Raw genomic sequence first — 25,562 nt, 5'->3', positions numbered from 1 at the left:
ATGTCCAAGACAGGAAGTAGTGTTGGGCCCCAGGAGGATTCTGAACACTGGTTTGATTCGAGTGATATTGAGAAGATGAAGCTGTTAGCTAATGGTGCAGTGATTGCAAAGGCACATGTACCAGGCCACGGACAAGTGATTAAAGTAGGCCTCAGCCTTCATTCTCCTATGGCAATCGATGACCTCATGGAGTATTGTCAGCAGAGACCATGTGGTCTGATAAAGCGGCCCAGTGATCTCAATGAGGTGCTGGCTTTCCACTTGGACAGAGTGCTAGGTCTAAACCGGAGTCTGCCTGTGGTAGCCAGAAGATTTAGTGAAGAATTGCTGCCATATAGTTACACAAATGGAGCAGTTAGGCCAATTGTTTGGTGGGATGCAGACATTCAGCATATGGACGACCCTGACAATGACCAAAATTCATTTGCATTGAGCTGGTCTCAGTACCAGGCCGTGCTGAGACGGGAATGCAACATTGACAAGGCTCATGGGAATCACAGCCAGCCCTGCCCTAGTGTGAGACACTCTGAGTGGGGCATGTTGGCTCTCTTTGACTTTCTATTACAGGTAAGGTTCTGTTTTTAAGGGTTTCACAATCCTTTAACAAACTTACACACCAAAAGAACGCACTTAGTTGGTAAATTTTCAGATCATGGGAATTCTTGCAACGCGAGGAGAAAGTACTGGAGCCAAGTCAAGAGTTAGCTGGCAGCTTTCACACGGAGGAATGTATTATCAGACTAGATTACTGGCCTATGCGGCTGTACCCCCAAAGCTTCCGCAGCTGTACCATGTCACTCACAAGCTTAGTGAGGATGACTAACAGTTCATATTCTTGAAAGTTAAAAAGCAATAAGCATGAAAAAGGCATCAAACAGGAGGATAATGGTTTGGGCAGTAGGACGTTTGGTGCGGAATCTCTGCCTTCCATGTATTCACAGTGGTGGGTACTCGGACAGGCTTGCCCATACTCAGTAACTTATACTGTCATGCCCTCTGGCACACTCATTTCAAGTCTTTGCAGTAGGAAACTGAGGTGGAAAAATATTAACTCATAGTTCCATAGTTCATAGCAACTCATAGTTAACTTATAGTATGATTGGGATTACAATCTGTTTTATAGACTCATATGCTATATGACTCAAATTGGCTTTGAAATAGTTTGAGCTAACATGCAAGCATGTACCCATAGTAATATACACATTAACCATCTGATACAAAGCCTTCGATTCACTTACTTGTATTTCACATACGTGACCTTACTCATGAGGTAAATCATATCCATTAACACACACAAAGCCACATTCATTTACACACATCACTTGCACAAAAGTACATCCTCATGGAATATGAGCACCATTTGCAAGGCTGATGTTCATAGTTCATCACCAACTTCTCCTGAACCAAGTCAATCTTTATGGCGTCATCTGCAGACAAACCAGATAGGGATAACACAGTTCCTTCCCTGAAGAGCACTGATCCCCAACCACCGGGCCGCAAAGCATGTGCTACCGGGCCGCGAGGAAACAATATGAGTCAGTGCCACCTTTCCTCATTCCCTGTCATGCCCACTGTTGGAACTTGAACACACGCAAGGTCATTACATAAAGAACCCCCTTCAAGTATCGCTGTCTCCCATCACCCCTCGATGGCACCGTCTTGTTGCAGGAAGACAAGCCCAGGGCTCCCACTGATTCAGCCATATTGGTGTGTTGCAATGATTTTATATGTTCATACGGGGAAAATATGCGCTGTGTGTTTAATATCCAAACGTTACTTAAAATGTTATGATGCTATTGACTTATATAAGTGACTTATAATTGACTTATCACTATATTCATGTGAGGAAAATATGCGGTGTGGGTTTAATATTACATTCATTAGATAAACCCTTTTAGAAACAAAAGTGAGTGTATTAGCCACTTATAAGTGACGCATAGTTGACTTACCACCTATATTCCGGTCGTGATTAACACTCCTCCCCCCACCCTGGTCGGCCAGTTCACAAGAATATTGTCAATATTAAACTGGTCCGCAGTGCAACAAAGGTTGGGGACCCCTGCTGAAGAACATTGGTAAGTAACATGAGTCTTTATAACAATCAAGTAATTTTTACAGTCTGTTTATTCCATTTACTTAACTACAGAATTTTTTATTCCATTCATTTAATTAAGTGGATTGATTTCAAGCATCTCCAGATCAATATCCTGGGTTTCTAGTTTGACGATCTGTGGCCCATTCACCTCTCTACCATACAGGGAGACCATTCACCACATGCCATCGATTCACAACTTACACAGATCCTGACACAGTTAGGACAACTCACAAGACTACTTCTTCAAGTTGTGACAGTTTCAGTGATTGATGTAAGTAGGAGCCAGTGTGCATCTCAGACTACTAACTTTGCCTGTCCTCTGTGCTCTTCATTCACTGGAAAACCAATACAGAGAAGCCTGTGCTTATATGTCAGTGAATGCTCAACTGATTTTTTACATTGTGGGCAGTATTGCAGTCTAGTCAAATTGCATCCCGATTTGATCTTGACCACTTTCCTAAGTCCTGGTCCATTAGATGTGAACTCAGTGGGACCTCATTTTTCAGCGACAGGAAGATTAGCCACTGCTGCTAACAAACCAGATTTGCTGTGGGTTAAAGAATTGAAATGACATGCACTTTACAAAATGGAAGGTTTCAGAACCATGGAGCTTTTGGAAGCATGGGAATGATTTAATGGAATGAGTGTCTTTACTGGCATCACTAGGGGCAGTGGCCAGTGTCCAGTTCCATACGGGAGTGGAAGGAAGGAAAGAAGGAATACAACTGATTTCTAATCTTTCTCCCTTCGAGGGTGCAGGCACCATGCTCAGCTTCCTTCAGGGTAGCAAACTGGACAAATCTCCAGGTTCAGAATTTGGACTTATGCTGTTGAAGAAGGCTGAATTGAAACGATGTTTGCCCAGCAGAGGCTGCTTGTGCCAAAGGTACCAACCAATTACTCCAGGTTTGCCACTGCCCCTCCACTCAGTCTTTGGTTTGATATTGGCCCAACATGGTGTGAGGACAAATACTTGAAAATACACCATGGAGAATAAAAGAGTAACAAGGTTTGTTTGTAGCAGTTGCCAAATAACAATACTGAGACTACCACGGATATTAGAAGCTAAAAGAGTTGCAGTACAAGGCTGAAAACATAGCTGTTGAGTTAGTGCTGGGATTCATTAAATAGTATTTTAAACAAAGCTCTAGCCTGGAAATAATTCACTGATTAGTCACGATTCTGCATAGCAGACTTTAATTACCATGACCAAATTCTGAAACAAACTTTCCTGATAACTTAAGTGAAACCCGATGTTCAAACGAACAACTGATAAAAAAACACATGCATTTCCCCACAGAGAACCTAAACATATCTACCTAACTACTCAAGGTGCCCACGATCCTCATGTCTAATATTTGATCAGAGAAATGAAGATAATTCCCACCTCCACACACTTGGTAAGGGTTCTGTTCCAACTGTACATTATTTTGCTGGATCTGTGTGCAAGGTACCTGTGGTCATGAGTCAGATTGTCTACACATTCTGCGGAGTTAATTCCTCCTGAGCAGACAGCTCCTTCTGAATGGGCAGTGGAAAATTAACTGTACTTTTACTTAAGGATGAGTAATTGCCTCTTCTCCAGAGTTGTCTTTCCTTACCACACTCACCATAAAACTCCAGGTAGGCTCTGCTAGTTTGGTGATAAGAGTAAATATGTTTAGTTATAGTCCGTGAGCCAGGACCCCAAATTTGAGCCACTGGTACCAGCTGGGGGGAATAATTCTTATAGTGATTTTTGGCAAGGTATACACCCCTAGTGCTAGAAAATATGTGATAGCATTGCAGTGGTGGTAGCGGCCAAGAATCCAGAAAGATGAGGAAGCAGTTTCAGCAGTGGTTAGCCTCATACATGAATGGGTCAATACATTTGCTGAGAAGCGGGACTTCATTAGCATCTCTACGGCAAAGGCAGCCCCCAAGGACATTGCCTTCGATCTGATAAAGGCATATGAGATTGGTGAGCAATGCTATGCAACCTTCAAGGATGAGCGACTAGAGGAAGACCCACCAGCAAAGAAATTCCATGACCCAATGAAAACCAACAAGCTGAAAACATTCAGTGATATGTGTAAGAAGAGAGAAGTGAAATCAAATGGGAGGGCGATCATCTTGAAAGCAGACAGGTCTTTGTTTGGACGCATCATAGTGATGGCGCAAGGGTGCAGTCTACATATGGAGGATATCCTTTCTCATCCCCTTGGACCATTACCCTGGGCCCTGTCCACACCAGAAGGATTGCTGAGAAAGACAAATAAAGCTACTTTATCCACAACCTTGCAGAAAAATGTAGCAGTAGAAGAGCAACTCCCAGGAAACTCTGCTACAGTGGTTGATGGAATGAACTTGGTCCAAAGAGTGAAAGGTGATCAAGTTACTTTCAGAGATGTTGCCACAACAATTCTGGGTATGGCTCTGAGGGAAGGCAGTCAGGGTAGCAGAATAGATGTTGTTTCAACACATACAAGGAGAACTCTATCAAGAATAGTGAAAGATCTCTGCGGGGTGAAGAGACTGGTCATGAGTTGCAGGGTATCACAGGCACACAGATGGTGAGGCAGTGGAGGAGCTTCCTGACCAAAGTCAGTAACAAAAATAGTCTCATTAGCTTCATAGTCCATGAATGGAGGAAGGCGGAGTACAGAGCAAAGCTACAGGAGAAGATTCTGTATGCAGCTGTGAATGACAAATGTTACAGAATCACATCTCAAGACAGTGAGGAGGTGTCAGATCTTCAGTGTCAACAAGAAGAAGCAGATGGCTGCCTACTTCTCCATGCTGCCCATGCCACAAGAGAGGGATACCAATCTGTAGTGATCTGCTCAGAAGACACAGATGTCTTTATCATGTCTTTAGCATTTTGTGACAAGATTGAGGCCCCATTGTTCCAGAAGTGTGGCACTAGAACCCGTACAGGGCTTGTAGACACCAGAAAGCTTGCTGCCACTGTTGGCATAGAGGTTTGTAGGGCTCTCATCGGGTTGCACGCATATGCAGGATGTGACACTGTAAGTGCTTTTGCAGGCAAAGGGAAGACAAGTGCCCTAAAACTTCTGACCAGCAACAGGGAAACTCAGCACACATTCTTAGAGTTGGGTCAGGAATGGGACCTCTCCCTAGAACTGACGGACAAACTGGAAACATTTTCATGTCTCCTGTATGCCCCCAAAACATCGACCACCAAGGTCAATGAGCTCAAGTATCACCTTTTCTGTGCCAAAAAAGGTGACATTGAAAGTCATCAACTCCCACCATGCAAGCACTGCTTAACAAAACGCACAGAGTGAACCAGCTACCAGGCTGGTATACGGAGAAAATGTTTGGAGAAGAACCCACAAGTGCCAAGCCCTGTTGGCAGAGGATGGAAGATGGAGAGAGAAGAGGAAGCTGAACAGTTGGTGGTGTACTGGATGGAAGGCCAGCCAGCACCCGATGCCATCCTGGATCTACTGGCCTGTAACTGTCCAAAAAAATGTTCACTCCCAAGATGTATTTGTGTTGCAAGTGGCCTCAGGTGTACTGACATGTGTAGACTGGCAGACTGTGAGAACCAGGCATCCACCTCAGAGTGGAAAGTTCAGATGAAGATGTGGAAGACTTCGAAGACTTGGAAAATTATTATGATTATTAATAGTTTATGAAAGAATGGAAAACAAAGTATGTAAAGTAGTCTTTGATTAAATATATTAATTTTACAATCAAATGGGGCCGTGTGGAACCCCACATTTGAATTATTGTACTGTAATTCTATATGCTATGACAAAAGCTTAAGATTGCTTTGATTTGATACAACAATATGGAAAATATCGTGACATTGATAAAACTCCAGAAATCTCTCCAAATGAGGTTTTTTACCTTTTGGGGGGGGGGGGCGCGGTACGGTAACATTTTCTGCTGTACTGATGTTAATATGGAATATACACAAAAAGTGATTAATTGTTTGAATTCCTGAATAAATTCTCTACAAATCCATGTGATTATATGTGATCTAGGGTTTTTATTGACTTTTCCAAAATAAACAGACAGATATTTTTCTAAAAATGAAATGATTCACTCTACTGAAATTGGGCACTGTACTGCGAGTGCCATCAATGACATAGTTTTCAATGTAGAATTTTATAACAGCATTTGATGAAACTCAGCTATCGTTCTGACAAATTTCAATGTTGAGGGATCACTGATGACAAAATACCACTAGGTTGAATATATATGTCATACTTTATATTGACCACTTTTCAGAAATGCTAATTTTAGGGTACTGTTATAAAATGCATGATAGCACACATAAAGCTACCACTGGTGCAATGCTATCACATATTTTCTAACTCTAGAGATGTATACCTTGCAAAAATCACTATGAGCATTATTCCCCTCAGATGGTGCCAACCGACCCTACCGGCTCATGGACTATTATTTCCTTCATACTAAATAACAATCTTGATGTCAAAATGGGTTCCTCATAGAGTGATAATGGAAACAGGCCCTTCAGACCAGCATCGGTTTACATTAATCCTACATGAATGCCATTTTTTTATTCTCCCTAATTTCTCGTCAGATTCTGCCAGTCACCGGCTCACTAGAAACAATTTACCATGACCAATTAACCCACTAACTCGCCACTCTATGGGATGTGTGAGGAAACGTGAGCACCTTCAATACATGTATGTGGTCACAGGGAAAGGGTGCAAGTGTCCATCTCAGGTCAGCATTGAACCAGGGTCTCTGGCAGACAGCTCTACTATCTGCATCAATGAGCCCCCCAATACTTCTTGTCTTCTTCAGTCCCAGGGGGTGGAAGTCGAGCCATCAACGTGAGCCTGATCCCACAGTTAGGTTGTACCTCCTCCGGGATCAAATCCTGAACCAAGGAGCTATGAATCATGCTGCTAGGAACACAGAGTTAAGTGAGCCTAATTTTTGGAGGACTTTAGTGAAACAAAAGGAAAAGTTTGCAATTCTGCAACACTTCTCAAAACTGCGGGACATCTCAATGAATTTCATAGCCAGAGTAGCATTTCCTTTGCATTCCACTGTAGTACTCTATCACCAAAACACTGCACTCTCCAATCCCCTGCACAGCTCTTAACCAATAACATTGAACAAGAAGAGAAAGTGCTATTACTAACTCACAGCTAACCTATGAACTCCACAGCAAGATACATCACTAGAATGGTCGACTACTGTTGAGGAATGGCATGCTTCATCTGTTTTATTGTACATACTTTGGTATCATCACTTATTTTGTGTGCGCAGGAACCCATAATCAAGTAGAAAATAACTTAAATGAAGTTCTTGATTAACTGGTTCTGAGAACTTCAATGTGTGGAGAGAGAATCCAAGCAAAATACAACACGAGAAAGATTAAGGACGTCAACTGAGCACATGGGCACTGCCGTAATTCCATTAGTTTTCTTCTATTCAACTGCACCAGTGGTAGAACAGTGAGCACCAGATTCATACAAGAAGCCAGAACTGGAGCCAGTTGAAGGATTTGAAAACAAGGATGGGAATTTTAACACAGTCCTGTTCACCCACCACTTGAATAGAATTTTAGCTGATGTCAAGTTTATGGAGCGTGTGTGTTGGAATGCCAATGAGGAAAGCATTGGAATATTTCAAAGTTTAGGTAGTTAAAAATACAACAGCTGATAAATTGAGCCCGGGGCGATACTTCAGCAGTGTCCTTTGTATAGTATCAACAAATATATATCCAAGCCGTTGGTGGCCTTTCTACTCCTGTACATCAATAAAACAGGTTGCTCTCTAATGGCTAACTGTGCCTACAAATCCTATAGATCTGCTTGATGGTTTCCACTTGCAATCAAGTCCAGAAGCAAGGAATATAAATACAGGACCTCTATTAAATCCAGTAAGGAATTCAGTGGAACCTTCCTTATCCAAAGCATGGTAAGAATGTGGAAGTCAGCACTGCAAGGAGAAAATTGAGAGGGGTGGTTCCATTACAAGGGAAGCTAAATAAACAAATGAGAGACAAGAAGAAGAGAAATTTGCCTTTATAAGCTGAGAGGAAGTGAGATGGGAGGATGTTTATGTCCAGAATAAATGTTGGCATGGACTATTGAAGCAAATAGCTCATTTCTGGTGATGTCCTATGTATTTCCAGTCTGCTCAGCCTACCCACATCTCTTTTCATCTTGCTCTGTCTGCATTTTCCTGAGTTCCTTTCCCCTTCATAGACTTACCAACTTCCTCTTTAAACACTATCTCAATCATTCCTTGTGGTTGCAAGTTCTATATTCTAACTACACCTTGAATTTCTTACTATCTAGATTTCTGGTCCCCTGCTTTGGTTAAATAAAAGTATCCCAGGCTGGCGATCAGTCAGGAAAGGAAAAAGACCCAGCAGAATTTCACTCTCCTCATTTCATTGATCAACATTTGAAAACTTCCTTTCCAAATTTCCCATTTTGATTCCAAACCTTCTGGGCCTTACCCTCCCTATCTTCTTAGCTCCTTCATCCCAATAACCCTCCAAGCTCTCTGACCCCCTCCCACGACTCCTGCTTAACTTCAGCCTACTTTTACCAGTCACACCATAAATTGCTCCAAGCTCTAAGTATCTTTCCTTCTTTCACTACAAAATCCTATCTCTGACTAAACCGTACAGTATCTATGTGCAAATTATTTTGATAACACCACTATGAAACCCTTGGGGAGTCTTATTACATTAATAAAACTATCTAAAAGCCAGTTATTTTTGGAAAATTATTTTGACACTATTAATCATGTAGAAAAGATACAACTGCATATTGGATTGTGAACATTTTAGGAGAAAATTTATTTTGTCTGGTATGCGCTAGATCCACAGGATTATTCAAATCTGCCAGGATCCAGTCAGTTAGTATTTGCTTCCTGCCACTGGTGGTTGTAAATTAGAAACAGAATACAGATCTTTATGAGGATTAGTAGGTTGAATAAGAGAACGCAGTTTTCTTTATCATGTAATATCAGAACTTAGAGTCAAATTTCTGGTTACAAAAAAGATCTAATAATAAATAAAAGAGAAAATGCAGAAGAACAGTTCTTCCACCATCTAATTTTCTGTGGGCCGTAGTGATCAAAACTCAGAAAGGACACACCTCGAGGGGTTCAGGGAGGAGTAATTGTAGGCTTTCAGAGATAAAGCTGGAGCAAGCCTTCAGCAATTAAAGGATTCCCATTGGGGAAAAAAAAACTAAGATGAGACTTGAGCAATAACTTTGAAATAATCCAAGGAAGAGAAAGAGTTGAAGATGCCTTTCTATTTAACTCAAGCAATGGGGTTGAAGAAGATACGTATAACATTTATATGACTTGCAGTAAAGTACAGATGGAAATAAGTTTCCATCCCACACATCGTGGTCTCCTCTGTATCTGTTCCCCATGATATCTGCCAAGAACAATATCCCTTAAAAGAGGTGATTCGAGGTAAATTTACACATTAGACTAATATCAAATATCAAATAATAGATCAATAACTACAGGGAAAGGAAGATGTGTGATAATGGAATAGTAACTGCACAAATTAATTTCTTTCAGAGGAATAATGAGTCTTATCTTAAGTGGGAATGTTCAGAAGGGGATGGATAGCCTAAAAGATCTGCCTGATCACAGAGTATCTTATTCTGAGATCCTTCCCATCTGGCCTAGACACTTAGTACACATTAAATTCTTTTGGTTTCTTCAGAACACATACTTGACTGATGTCAATTCTGAGACTCCCGAGCCAGTGTGACTTGGTTTGGAATTTTGCCACAATCTTTATTTGTAAAGACTAAATTAAGGAATTTATTTGGCACCTTTGGCATTTCCTCATATCTAATCTTCAGTCCAACTCCTTATATAAAACTCCAAGTCATATTTGCAATTCTTTTTTCAACAGCCTTCAAATCTTAAAACACTCCTTTCATTAACTATGTTTGGTTCTTGCACATTTTTATCTTTTATTATCTTTAAGATTAAAAAAAAACAAAACAGGACAGATGCTGAGAATATGTGGGGAAGAGGGATTAGACTACTTAAGAGTCAATGGTCAGCACAATATCATGGGCCAAAGGGCTTTTCCTAAACTGTACTCTTATCTGTCTACTTTATTAAAGATAGCACTGCCCAATTACACCAATATGACCAATTATCTAATAACTCGTATGTCTCTGTAATGTGGGAGGAAACAGGGGCACCTGGAGAAAACCCACGCGGTCACAAGGGGGAACGTGCAAACTCCTTACAGACAGTGGCGGAATTGAACCCTGGTCTCTGGTGCTGTTATAGCATTCATTAACCGCTACACTAACCGTGCCGCCTGAAATGAAAATGCTTGTTCTAAAAGTGCTGAGTAATCAAAATAGTAGGCAATTCAGGCAGCATCTGTGAAGGGAAATACAGAACTAAAGTTTAAGGTCAGTGACCTTTCATTAATACTTGGAATATTTAGATGCAGAGAAATAAGGGGAATGGGGTTTGAGCTAAAGAAGACCTGCTAACAAGGGTGAAAGCAGTATAGGTTAACTGGCAAATGGACTGTATAAGAGATCCCAGGATAAGGCAGAATAACCAATTGAATTTACCAAGGAATCCAGAATAGATACTAAGACTCTAGAATAAAATACAGGAACACTGATTATCAGGAACTGTTGAACTCACTACTGAGTCTGGAAAACTATATCGTCCTGCAAAATCATTACCCAATCTGCATTTGGCCTTCCACTTTTGCTTCCTGTCATTCTCTAAGCTGAATATCTCACTTCATCATATCAGATTTAGGTTCTTGGCAGACTTAGCTTTGTTGGCAGTGATTGTAACAAGCACATGTAGAACAACAGTCAGATGATTTCACTTCACCCAGAGCTCCTTACAGTCATGTTCTCCAGACAATGATGGAAGATCCATCCTTTAAGTATTCAAAAATTTGGAGTTAGGATTAGTATCCTTGGACTTACAGTTCTCTGCATGCAGGTAATATTATAATGAATTTTATATAATTTCTCCCTGTACCTGCAGGTTTCTAAGAACCAACATCACTAGCAGACATCTCACTATATTTTGGAGAAAAAAAAGTGGAGTTGTTACGAACATATAGAAAATGCCTATGTTTAATAAAATTATGTTTCCCACAGGTTCACGATCGCCTGGATCGCCACTGTTGTGGTTTTAACCCAGAAACCTCAGAACCCTGTGTGGAAGATCTGTTACATGAAAAATGTGACAACCTTAAGGAGCAGCTACTTGTCCATATCCTGGTATGTTGAGAAGAGGGAACTATAGAATGGTCCCATGTACCTATAAATAGTATCTTTCTTAACCTGAGAATATCCCAAAGCACTTTAAGGGCAGTAATATTATTTCAAGTGTAGTTACTACTGTAAAACATACTGTTGACAATTGACCAATCAAACAATGATCTGATTTTAGATAATGATCAGATAATCTGTTATACGGATGTACAGTATATTGAAGATTAAATATTAAGCAGGTTCAAGGTAAGCTCATCTGTTTTTCTTTACATCATGTTATGGGATCTTTCACATTCAGTTAAGAGAACAAACACAGCTCATGTGAAAATTAGTAATTTCAACATTGCAACAATATAACATAAAACAATTCAACACAGGAACAGACCCTTTGGCTCATGATGTCTGGGTTGAACACAATACCAAATTAAATCAATCTCTTCTGCCTGTATGTCATCCATATCCCTCCGTATTCACACTTCCATCCAGCAACCTCTTAAACACCATCATTGTATCTGTATCCAGCAGTCCATTCCAAGTACCTACCACTCTGTAAAAATCTTGACCCACGTATCTCCTTTAAACTTTTCCCCTCTCACCTTAAAAGTATATTCTTTACCACTTGATATTTCTACCTTTGGAATAAAGTTTCAAACACCCACCCTATCTCATAAAGTTTTATCAGATCTCCCCTCAGCCTTTGATGCTCCAGAGAAAACAACAAAAGTTTGTCCAACTTCTCCTTATAGCTCATAAACTCCAATCCAGGCAGCATTTGAGTAAATCAGTTCTGCACTTTTTCCAAAGCCTCCACATCATTCCTGCAATGGGGGTGACCAGAATTGTTTGCAATATCTCCATGTGTGGCCTAACCAAAGTTTTACATAGCTGAGACATGACTTCATTACAATACCCTGACCAGTGAGCTATGGACTTGGACGCAAGATCTCCTCTGTAAATAAATGCAGTTAAAGGCACAAGAATATCTGCAGATGCTGGAAATCTTCAGCAACACACAAAATGCTGGAGGAACTCAGCAGGCCAGGCAGCATCTATGGAAAAGAGTACAGTCGATGTTTTCGGACTATATTCTATTGCATCTTTTGATGGTTTACCATACTATCCACAACTCCACCAAACACCTGAACATTTACTAGCCCACCATTCTACACTTTTATACAAGTCATTCATCTATCTATCACAAACAACAGGAGCATCAGCACCAATAACTGCAGGACACCACTGGTCACAGGTCTCAATCCAGAATGACATCCCTCTACGACTACTCTCTATGGACAAGTCAATGTTGAATCCCAACTATCAATTCACCATGGACTCTCTGCACCTTAACCTTTTGGATCAACCTACCATGAGGGACCTTGTCAAATATGTCATTAAACGCCACATGGACAACATCTACTGCTTTACCTTCATTAATCATGTTTGCCACCTCCTCAAAAAACTCAGTGGTTTGTCGGACACGGCCCGCCCTGAATTGGCTAGCTGGAACTCCATGAGCAGTGGTGTTCCACGGTGTTTGTTGCTGAGGATGTAGTTTGCAACATATATAAATGATGAGGATGTGTGGTTAGCAATGAGGGAGACACAGCACAGATTTTGATGTCAAGTCCCTGAGTGGGACTTCAATATGCACTGACATCAACCATGCCCCCTCTTTCTGCTGGGCAGTGGAACCTTCTCTCCCACTGTTGCTGGCAGCTTGCTAGCGCATTATCATTACACTAGACTGTAACTGTAGTTAGGCCTGCCAGAGTGCAATGCACTACACCTGACATTGCGTCACATAATTAAACATGGCTCCAGCAGTTTTGGGAAGCCTACACGACCTTTACACCCAGAAAACCAGTGTAGATTATCAGTAGAAACTTAATTCAAAGACCCAAGTAAATAATGTAACTACAAATCGTGAGTACATTGTGATATGTGATTCCCCTAAAGACTTTATGCAAGGCGTGTTAGATGGCATACTCTCCACTTGCCTAGATAATCACAGCTCCTCTTAGGAGCATGATCCATCCAGGACAAAGTAGCCCATCTGATTGCCACTTCATCCACCACCTTGAACTTCCACTCCAACTCCTGTCCACTATAGTTTCTCTACAAAATGCCCTGCAGAAACGTGTTCATCTTTGACAGCACCTTCCAGTTCTATCACCTGGAAGGTAGCAGGTGGACAAGACTGCAACTGTCTGCTGGATCTCCAAGTCATACATGGACAGGACTTGAAGCTTTTTCACACTTTGCTGTCGCCATGCAGTGGCACTGGCTAGACCTGAATGGCATTCCACCCAAGCTCTCCAAACAACAGATGATTTGTAACCATCCGATTATAATGCTGAACAGAAACTGAGGTGATTTGTGCCCATGGCACCCGTGCCTGCATCTGGAAAGAACATTATCCAAATGATCAAAACTGTAATTAGCTGACAACTGTTGTATTTGTATATGAGAATGATTTGGTGCAAGCAGTCAAAGTTTGGTTTGGTAAGGCTCTGCCTCCAGCCCAAACTCAGGAAGCCCCAGATGTTGTTGGTACGTGTCCAATAACCTTTGGCACATGTGTGGAATTTAGAGCACATGGGAGCCAAGGCCGTGGGTTCCTCATTGGCTTACCTCAGGTAAACATTACAAAAACCTACAGGGTTATCTTTGTGAGTCTTTTGGAGAAATATAAATGGTAAAAAAAAATACTTTCTAGTAAAATATATCCTAAAATTGCATTGAAGAACAACACTGAATCTATATTTCTGCAGAAATTGTTGAAAATGCTTGTCCCAATTTTTTATCCAGTTTGCACATTTTCTTCAATATAGCCCAGATTTCGCTATTCACAAGAAGTTTGTATTGCTTTCATTTCTTGTTACACATAGATAGATCCTTTATCCAGCAATGATGTATGCCATATTTTAATCTACTATCAGTCATTCACTTCTAGGTTCTTGAACAAAAGGACGATCCACTTTCTGCAGGCAAAAAATTGCACAAAAGCACCTCATAGTATCACTGAAAATTTAAACTCAGGAGGCCATTCAACCCATTGGTGTTCATACTGGGCAAAGAAACAGCTGGGCAATCTCCCATCACTTGGCCCTTTGGCCTGTGCAAGCCAGGTGCTTTTTAAATGTGGTGAGAGTTTATGCATTTACTTCCTCTTCAGAGAGGAAATTACACACCATATTTAATTCTTCCATCAATTCTTTGAATGTATGTCCCCTGGATTTTGACCAAAGGAAATAGGCCTTTCCTTTAGACACATGTATACAGATGCCACAGCATGTTATTTGCTTCAATTAAATCTTAACCTTCTTTCTTCCAGAACAACTCTAGTTTCTCCAACCTTTGCTCTTTCTGCGATTTAGCAGTCCTACCAATGTCTCCCCTCTGCACCTTCTCTAGTATAATTGCATCCTTCCTCTAACACAGTGAAGAGCACTGTACATACATGTCAAATTTTACCAGTTATGAAAAGTCACAATTTTCATTCACTTAGATACAAATCATGTTCAATTTCTTGTTACAGTATATTCACACCTAGCATAACATCACTCCTCTGTTAATCCCTATTTCAAGTAATAAAAGAGGGCATCTTCTATCCTGTGGTTACACAGGAGAATACAGATGCAGGAATGTAAAGCAACAAGCAGTCTGCTGGAAGAACTCAGTGGGAACTGATACAGGGTTTGACCTGAAACACTGAAAATTCCTCTCTTCCCGCAGATGCTGCATGACCTATTCAATTCTTCCAGCAGATTGCTTGAAAGCATCTTGTACACCTTTGTAAGTTATTTACCCATGGATTGTTTAATATTTCCAATAAAGGAAGGTCAGGAGGATTGTTCAATTGATCATGTATTTTCCTGCCTTCTTGCACCTCTCCAAGTACACTACAGTACACTTCTTTGGATTGAATTCCAATTGCTAATTTTTGTCACCTGATCAGACCATCTATATTTCAAAAGCTTTTCTCCTCTCTGACAAAAACAAGAGAAATTTCTGTAGCAGCATTTTATTTGCATCTTTCCCCCTTTATTTAAGGTTATACTGTTAACTCATGCAGCAAAAAGGATTGAGCCCTGTGGAACCTTACTGGGCCAGCCTTTCAGTGACAATAGCCTCATCACAGAAACATAGAAAACCTACAACACAAAACAGGCTGTTCGGCCCACAAAGCTGTGCGGAACATGTCCTTACCTTAGAAATTACCCAGGGTTACCCATAGCCCTCTATTTTTCTAATCATGTCAGGCATTACCCTCTGCTTCCTCCTGCTGAGCCAATTTACAGAGAACATAGAACATAGAATAGTACAGCACAGTACAGGCCCTTCGGCCCACAATGTTGTGCCGACCCTTAAACCCTGCCTCCCATATAACCCCCCCCACCTTAAATTCCTCCATATACCTGTCTAGTAGTCTCTTAAATTTCACTAGTGTATCTGCCTCCACCACTGACTCAGGCAGTGCATTCCAAGCACCAACCACTCTGAGTAAAAAACCTTCCTCTAATATCCCCCTGGAACTTCCCACCCCTTACCTTAAAGCCATCTCCTCTTGTATTGAGCAGTGGTGCCCTGGGGAAGAGGCGCTGGCTATCCACTCTATCTATTCCTCTTATTATCTTGTACACCTCTATCATGTCTCCTCTCATCCTCTTCTCTCCAAAGAGTAAAGCCCTAGCTCCCTTAATCTCTGATCATAATGCATACTCTCTAAACCAGGCAGCGTTCTGGTAAATCTCCTCTGTACTCTTTCCAATGCTTCCACATCTTTCCTATAGTGAGGCGATCAGAACTGGACACAGTAGTCCAAGTGTGGCCACACCAGAGTTTTGGATCCAATTTTCCATCCTTTGCACACTTATATTTCTGACCAGTCTATCCTGTAGCCCCGCCAAAAGCTTTGCTGAATTCAATGTCGACTACTTCAAATACACTGCCCTCATTGGCCCTCCTTGTTACCTCTTTAAATAATTCAATCAAATGCATACAATGTCTCCCCAGAAAACATTAACTGGGTATTTTAAATGCTGATCTGGACCACATTTTCTTTATATTATTTGAGGCAGTTGTTAAGAATTTTGCAAGAATATCTTTTCCTTTGCTGTCTTCAGTGTTTGTTTTTATTACCTCTCCCAGGAACTTGCGTTGCAAAGGCTCTGTGGTTCAGGAAGATAATGGGTGATCATGCGGAAACAGAGTTTGACAGGGTAGGCCCTGACAGGGCCTTTCTCCTGAATGCTGAGTCTAGAACAAAAGTATTGTTTCAGGATAATGAGTTAGAGATTTATGACCAATGAGGAATGATTTCCTTACTCAGAGTGCTAATAATCTTAGAATTCTCCACATTGGACAACTGAACAGTCAATTGTTGTATATACTCAAGACTACGATTGATAGATTTCTGGACTCTGAAGAAAACAGACAAGGATAGAGTGGGAAAGAATTCTGTCAAAATTAATTAATTGTGATCGTACTGAACGGCAGAGAAATTTCAAGATGCCTCTTGCTTCTATATTGTGATGATGGGGGTCTAGTTCTCAAAATCCCAGCTATCAAGGTTCCTGGGGCAGACTTAAGACACCAGCAGGTCTCAGCTTTTATTTAGGTTTTATTTCGAGATGCAACACGGAACAGACTCTTCTGGTCCAACTGGCTGCACAACCCAGCAACACACCTATTTAACCTTAGCCCGATCACAGGACAACTTACAATGACCAATTAACCTACCAACAGGTACGTCCTTGGAATGTGGGTGGAACCAGAGCACCAGGAGGAAACCCATGCATTCAGGGGGGTGGGGGGGGGACATATAATCTCCTATAATCAAGGAGCAGCAATCAACCAAGGTGCACAGCCCAGTGGTAGAGCTCCCAATCCACAGCAAAATAAACCACACAGAGTGTTACAGTTTGCCCCCGGGGTAAAATTAGAGCAATGCAAAGAAAAGAAAGGTTAGGAAGGAAGAGGCAATGTATGCATTAAATAATAAACAGGAGAGGTTCTGCAGGGCAGTCAACATTTTGGACTGAGTGCTGATGAAGGGACTTGGCTCAAAACGGTGACTGTGTATTCCCCTCCAAAGATGCTGCCTGGCCTTCTGAGTGCCTACAGCATTTTGTGTGACATTTGCATTAAATATTGTTTGGGTGTCATCGTAGAGCCCCAGTGTGCTCGGATACTGATTTAAGCCCCTGCCTCTTCAGGCAGTGATCATGGGATTCAAATACGTGGCAGGGTATGCTATTGACAGGCAGAGACAAAACAAATGAATAAGCAGCTGCTCTTCACAAGTGCTGGCCGGTTTCAGAGCAGCATTGCTAAGGAATAAACATTGAGTTTCTTGCCAATCCATGCACTGGGAAAACACGAAAAGAAGAACTAATTTTGTTGGTACTGAGCCTTTAGCCAGTGAAGCTTATCCCTGGGAATCCTTTTACTCTGCCATTTCATCAAGCTTTCAGTTTGACAGGACGTTATTTTAATAATAACTTCATTGCACAGAAAAAAACTTGTTAATATCTGGTCTACTAGTAAACCTGTCAATCCAATTACCACCTCCACTTCAACAGGAACACGATAAAGATTAGAAAACAATCTCATCATATATTTGACATAATAACAACTGAAAACATGCTCTCTAGTCCATGTCTTCTGTCGTGATTTAACGTGATTGCATAATAGAACGTTGGGTTGTCGGCCCTTTGTTACTTCTTAGATCGAGGTTTTGCAATTGTAAAAGACAGGTCACTGTCTTTTCGTGGATGAGAGAGCAACGTTGTCCGCTTCCCAGGGAGGAGTGGTAGTCAGCAAATAATGAATACTGAACAGAGTGAGCATCTCACCTGAGTGCCATTGGACCTGGAACTATTGTTTTAGTTCATTGACCAATCCTGCATTGTTATGGAAATTCTGACAGGCAATCCCTTCATGTCTGCCATCTCCAAGGGAAAGACAGATACTTCCCACCAGAAAGCTGAATAGCAACATAGTTTCATCGCTGAGAATCAACATGGTGAGATGTTCATCTGTTCCTTCAGTTGTTCATCGTACTGTACCTCACCATACCTGTGCACGTGGCAATGAACTCAATTTGACTGCCACTGAAGTTCCTGCAGACATCTCCAAAAAACAGCTGCATTGAATCTACAGAAAGTTATTTACCCCAGTTGCCTTATTCCTTTGTCTTTGTTTCACACAAGTCTCAAGATCCACTTCCAAGAAACGCCACTTTTAGAATTATGCCCTTGGCAATGATGAGACAGATAATCTGCATCAATTGAACATCTGTCTTGTCAAACTTCCAGTGTTTGCTGTAGCACCTAATTAGATCAAAACCACATTCCATCAACCACCAAGTTACAGCTGAATGTGTACAGATGATCAACCAAGCAAGAGCAGTCAGCAGTCAGCAGTCAGGAACTGACACTCGACAGAAAGCCTCCTAATTAAAAGGGAAATCGCTTAAGATAATTTTTGCAATCAAATTTATTGGTCGGCATTCTCAAAAGAGAGTGGAAATTTGACAATTCAGTATCCATGATTTTACAAAGCAGCAGTAATTCAAATGTCATGTATTCACTCCGTGATAAATTGTCTAGCAAACCTGTCAGGAATGTGTTGCCTGGTTTTAATGGATTACAATTCCCACAATCCATTCAATGCTGCCCCTTTCTATTTTTATTGTTTCTTGGAGAAGGAAAATGCAGCTGATTGTTTGAATTGTCTCACATCCAACTTTCTGTCCTACGTAAACTTGAGTTCCTCCATTTCATTATTATTCAAATAAATCCTATTTGTAACATTCAGCGAGGCTCCCAGTATGACAGCACTTTGATTTTAAGATTCCCTTCTTTGTTTTAAAATCCCTGATCTTGCTCTTCATATTTCTGAAATCTTTCCCATGCCTACAACCTTGCAAGGCACTTGCTTCAGTTTTAACCTTCTGCATAAACCCCATTTTAATCAATCCACCATCACCTGTTTTAGCCCCTAACTTCTGGAACTCCCTTCCTAAAGTTATTCTCTTTTCTCTCCTCCTCTAAACTACTTTGTAAACCTGTTTTATTTCCTTACAGAGCTCATTGGTTTATTTCATCTGGTAATGCTCTGGTGCAGCATCTTAGGCTGTTATTGCCATTAAAGGTCCTTGTTGAAGTGGATTCGGCTGCGTTGCTTGTGAGTGTACAGGTGTTCGAGTCAAAGGTGTAGAACTTCCATTGAGAAACAGCAATCAGGACTGTGATCTGAACCTCTAATTACTGTATGTCCAAGCCAAAGAAATGAGGGCAAGTAACTAGACTGATAGCTTTAGGATTGCTGCCGTCAGAGGTGACATCTTTCAATTGGGACACAAAACTAAAGTTTCAAAGTTTCTCAGGTGAACATTGGTGACTGCTCAATGTTATTGCATCATCCTGACCCATAATTACCCCTCTATGATCTTATAAAAACAGATTATCTGGTCATTATCGCATAGAGGGAGTTTGTTTCCAACATCCAGCCGTGATTACACAGTATTTAAGCAATTGTAAGATGCAGAGTTTAGGGTAAGTGCTATAGAAATACAACTCCTTGCTTCCACATAAATCACACCCCCCCCCCCACCACCCTCTGTCAATTACCCATCACCTTTCTTGATGGGTTTGACTGGGGAGAAATCCTTCTTTTCAAAGGACCATCCTTCAGTTGCCCTCTTGGACAGGGCTCCCAGCATTGGCTTTCAAATTATGGCCTCACCTTGACTCCACCAAACAGTGGTGAGGTACCTGGTTATTGCAATGATGCAGAACAATGCCAAACCTGCCCTTGTTGCTTATGCTTCCACAAGCTGCAGTCTTGCCGGCTGGTGGCGTAGTGGCATCAGCGCTGGATTTCGGGGTGAGAGGTCCCGAGTTTGAATCCGGCCGGCTCCCTTGCACACTCTCCATCCGTGCCTGGGTTGAGGGTCGTGCTAACAACTCGACCTCGTAAAAAAACCTGGAGAGGGATGTCAGTTTTCAGATCCCCAAGACATGCCGTACGATGAGCATATCAAAAGCTTGTCATGACGGTGCCCCAAAAATTCCACTCGTGCACGCGCACGCGCGCACACACACACACACACACACACACAACCTGTAGTCTCCTCTACCCTTGTAAAACATAAACAATTAAAAACCATGAAAGGAATACCTGGGCTGATGGAAAAGTAAACATTTCTCCTTGCTGTATTGGCAGATTAAACGATTCAAGATTCTAAACTGCTTGTAATCATTAATGGAAATAAAATCTTATATCAGGTTCGAAAACACAATCCATCTCAACTCATCTACATAGACAATTCAGGAAGGCTCCTTCAGGCTCAGGATAATCTCAACTTCAGACTGTTGGAAGGCATTGATGAGTAAGTATGCCCTCAGTTTCATGCATCCAAGGCATTTTGCTGTTTCCCAAGGGTTACATATTTTTTACAGTTCCATTTAGTCTGTTACTGACTAAGCAACAGCGACCAAACACAAAAAGGCATGACCTGGAATTCCACTGCATGTGAATGGGTGTGTTAGGTGGGCAAAGCAGTGCAAGACAATGAACCATTTGCGGTACGAATCAGAGTTTGATGATGTGTCACCTACTACAGAGTCCTGAGGCCAGCTTCAGTGGGAGCTGGGGGATACAAATGTCAGGATATCCTAATCACTCTATGCTACGGCCGGGGTTGGGTGGGGTTGGGGGAACAGTGGGAGGAGGATGAGACGAGACAATAGGGCATTCCAGCCCCACGGTACTGGGTTTGGGCTGGATCATGTCAGGTGTGGCTTGAAGCAACACAAATGATCATTAACATTATTGTAAAAGTAAATTTCCATTCATGTAATTCTGAAAAAAACTTTATGCAATTAACTTCCTGGGCAGTGGGAATCGACCACACAAAAATATAAATGCTGTAGAGTTATAAATAATTAAGAACAGTTACTGCAATATAATCTTGTTTCTTACCATTTAAACCCAGCCACAACTCAGCAAGTTTGTTTCTATAGCACATTACTAAACTGTCATTAAACCTCCAATCTGTGTCACTGGGATTTAGGCCATCTTCCCTTCCTCCTGATTCTTGACCCCTCTGTCTGGACAGCCTTTGATGTGCCTGAACACAGAAGGGTGTGGACAAGTGCTGGTAAATGCAACTAGTGTGGTTGAATACTTGTTGACTGGCATGAACAAGTGGGCCATAGCACCTACTTCTGTGCTACATGACACAATAATGCTCCAGTAATTTTGAGAACCAAAGTAGGTGCTCAATGGAATGTACGTGCATGAATTTTGCTGTTCAGAGACTGAAGGGCCAAAGGGCCTATACATGCGCTGCATAATACTATGACTTCTGTTCCTATGTTCCAGTCTAAACAGGCAACGAGGAGCCTTAAATTCATACTTTACTTTACTTTATTGTCGCCAAACAATTGATACTAGAGCGTACAACCATCACAGCGATATTTGATTCTGCGCTTCACGCTCCCTGGATTACAAATCAATAGTAAATATTAAAAATTTAAATTATAAATCATAAATAGAAAATAGAAAAGGGAAAGTAAGGTAGTGCAAAAAAAAACCGAGAGGCAGGCCCAGGTATTTGAATTCATTCCCATCTTTCTGCATTATCTAGCCATCCATTCCTTTTTGCAGTAAATTTTTTGTACATTCCCTTTACTCCTGTGTAATCACTCACTGCCATTTTAAAATTCACTGATGTGTGATACTCTACAGATTATGCACTCCGATGAGAATGCAGTGCACAGTACATTTGCATTTTGCAATGCGCACCTATGCACTCCTGTGTTAATGTGGTAAGCAGTGCTGACCAGACGCAGTGTTCGACATGGTGTGGAGCCCTGCAGTTAATTTGTCAATTGCACTGCTGAGCGTGTTGTTGTGACGCAGCACGTATGGAGGCCGATATGCAGCTGGAACTGCAGAGGTTTAGTATTCAGTAGGATTTTATTGATTTATGTAACTCCATCACACAGCTGGTTTGTTTATTGCGGGCTGAGGTTGCTGGGCAGCTTGGAAAGACATTTTTGGGATACTGAGGTAAGAAGGAGCAGATTCATTTGCCCATGTTCCTGGATGAACTTGACTAAATATACTCTGATGTATAAAACCAGCCATTCAAACTGGTTCATGCTAGGATTCCACCAGCAGCAGCAGAGTCGTTTAAACAGATCTTCTTTCAGTACGATGAGCTTTCTACCCAAACTGGCTTGAATTCACTCAGACTTTTACCTGAGCCATCTACAACTGACAAAACTAGGGAAGCAAACGCATTCGAATAACTTTAACTCATGCACCAGGTTCTTCCCACACTGCTGTCTAACACCATTCTGCGGATGCCTTTGTCACATCTCCTGTGGTAATACTCGACAATCAGCCGAGGCAATCAGAGTTCATTACTATGAACATCCATAGTCTCCCCATGCTCACTTAAACATATTACCCGAGTTACCCCATTCTACCATTGGCTGAGGTACACTGCTGTCTCAGCAAGACCCTCAGTAATGAAATCTCTGTCACAGTGTGGAGTTCTGATATTCACCCACTAGTTCATGACTAAATGTTCCCCGTTTAGGGCTGATACATTCAGGTATATATACTTTATCAAATTGACAAGTAATGAAAATTGGGAAATGTCCATGAAGTTTATTTTTATATAACATAGTACAGTATAGTCTATGCTCCGAATATGCTCCTCTTCTGTGGGCAAGCCAATTCTGGATCTACACAGCCAAGTTTCCATGGCTCCCATGCCTCATGACGTCCGAGATGAGTCTACCAATGGGGAACCCTGTCAAATGTCTAACTAAAATCCATATACACCACATCCACCACATAAACCATCATCAATTTGTTTTGACACCTCCTTGAAAAACTCAGTCAGGCTCATGAGGCATGGCCTGCTTCTCACAAAGCCATGCTGACTAACCCTAGCAATACTATGCTTTTCAAACAGCTTGTAAATCCCGTCTCTAAGAATACTGTTCATTGCTTTGCCCACCACTGAAGTAAGGATCACTGATCTATAATTCCCAAGACTATCCCCTTTAGCTTTCTTGAACAACAGAGCAACATTTGCTATCATCCAATCATCTGGTGGCCAGTGAGGACATGAAGATCACTGTCAGCACCCTAGCAATTTCTTCCCTCACTTCCTGTTGTAACCAGTGCTATATCCTCTCAAGACCTGGGGCCTTACCTTTACAAATGTTTTTCTGAAGCTCCAGCAATGCCCTTTCTTAACCTCAACATGCTCTAGCACATTAGCCTGTAATACGCTGACCTCACATTCACAAGTGTTTTTTTCCTCAATCCTTTATAAAAACTTCTAGTATTTTTATTTTTGTCTCTTTCATACTTTTCTTTCTACTTATCAGCTGTATCCTTTCCTTTACTTCTGTTTCTGTGCTATGAGGATACCTCAGTCTGATTGGCTGCGGAGCTCTATACAGATCCCAGATCCTTGGAGCGTGCGGTATGTTAAAATGACATTCTAATCATTGCCAGCTGCAGCAGCAAGTGGGTGGGAAGTTGTCAGCACAATGAACAGTGAGTTCCATTCCTTTGGCTTCTATCACAAAAATTCAGCTATGAACTGAGGAGGGGAAGGTGAAAGAGCATGTACAACATAAACACTGGTGAGGGCCACAGGAGTCAAGGGGCCTGTTTCCATCACAAACCAGAGAAAATCTGCAGATGTTGCAAGTCGAAGCAACACACACAAAATGCTGGAGGAACTCAGCACGATGAAGGGTCTTGGCCCAAATCGTCAACTGTACTCTTTTCCATAGATGCTGCCTGACCTGCTGAGTTCCTCCAGCATTAGGCCTGTTTCCATGTCCCAGATTCAATCTTATATAAAATCAAATGCTTGAAGTGGCTGTTAAAGTTGTACTCTTGTGGTTTTGTTTTGAACTACTGTCTTAAACAGAATAGTCTAATGACTTTTATCCTGCAGAGCAGTGTCAAAAATACTTGGAAGATACTTGAGCAAACGGCTCTCAGCTTATTCAAGGAAGACATTTGTTGCAGCATTTTAAAGGCAGAAAGAGAGGCAAAGATGTTTAGGGAAAGAATTCTAGAGCATAGGACCAGGATAGCAGACAGAATAAAGGAAACATGGTAGAATTTGAGAAGCAAAATGCTCTTTAAGTATTATGGAAGTGGGAATAATTTCAATGACACGTCACATTAGGAAATTAAAAAAGAAAGATGGAAAACTTTCAATGCATTGCCAGGCAAGGAACCAGTTAGGTGAAAATAATTTGGAGTAAATTTGGATATAGGCATAAGTGTTTAGGAATGAGATGAGGTTTGAGATTTAGAGATTAAGGAGGTCAGTTTGTCACTGAACACCCCAACAGACTTCTATATATGTGTTGATAAAGGTCTCTTGACTAGTTGGATCATGGTGTGATTCAGCAATTCAAATAGTCAGGAGTGTAGGAAGCAGCAGAAAGCAATAGACTCTGTCCAATACAACATGAGCATTCCACCATTGGTAGTAGGTATCCACAAGAGGCCCTGCCACAAGAAGGCAACATGCATCAGCAAAGATTCCTCTCCCCCACCCCTGGGCCATGCCTCCTGTTTATAACAACCATCAGGTGGGAGGCCTGAAGTTCCATACCACCAGATTCAAGAACAACTATTTCCCTTCAACCATTTTGGGCTTTGAACCAACCGCACAACCATAGACAATATAGGGACACTATGTCCACTTTACACTATAACAGACATTTCATTGCTTTAATTGTACTATTTCTTGTAAAAATTGTCATCAATTTACCTTTAAGTTTTTCTTGGGAATGCTGCTGATTTGATGCTATGGGCCTGTGATGCTGCTACAAGTAAATACTCATTGCACCTGCGCATATTTGTACTTGTTCATATGACAATAAAGTCGACTTTGACCTTGAAGTTTATGGAGAAAGTTGATCTAAGGCAGTTTTCACCCTTCCTTTAATTCTGACATTCCTTCCTTCTGTAGGTTTCCTGCACGTGTGGTCAAACTCTTACGGTCTGGATGCTTACGGAGCAGATTGTTGAGATCGCTAAGTATGGACAGGGAGTTCTGGGACAGCCACAACGGGATCAAAGGACTGAAGAAGTTGGTTCAGGTCATAGAAAAAAGGGCTCAGCTACTGCTCAACTACATTCAGGAGAAAGACATCAAATTAGTTCATGACTAA

At 41.4% G+C, this 25,562-nt stretch overlaps 1 protein-coding gene across 1 annotated transcript; it reads left to right on the top strand.

Annotated features, from left to right (window-relative positions):
• Window positions 1-25,562, top strand: gask1a (golgi associated kinase 1A). The gene is made up of 4 exons (XM_072248061.1): window positions 1-567; window positions 11,212-11,334; window positions 20,622-20,725; window positions 25,361-25,562. Exons 1-4 carry the CDS (start codon window positions 1-3, stop codon window positions 25,560-25,562), a joined length of 996 nt encoding a protein of 331 aa, XP_072104162.1.

This window comes from Mobula birostris, chromosome 1 (genome assembly GCF_030028105.1).
Source record: "Mobula birostris isolate sMobBir1 chromosome 1, sMobBir1.hap1, whole genome shotgun sequence".
Taxonomy (NCBI): Eukaryota; Metazoa; Chordata; class Chondrichthyes; order Myliobatiformes; family Myliobatidae; genus Mobula; species Mobula birostris.
The sequence above is the reverse complement of the archived record's forward strand: the minus strand, read 5'-3'. Positions and strand labels throughout refer to the sequence as shown.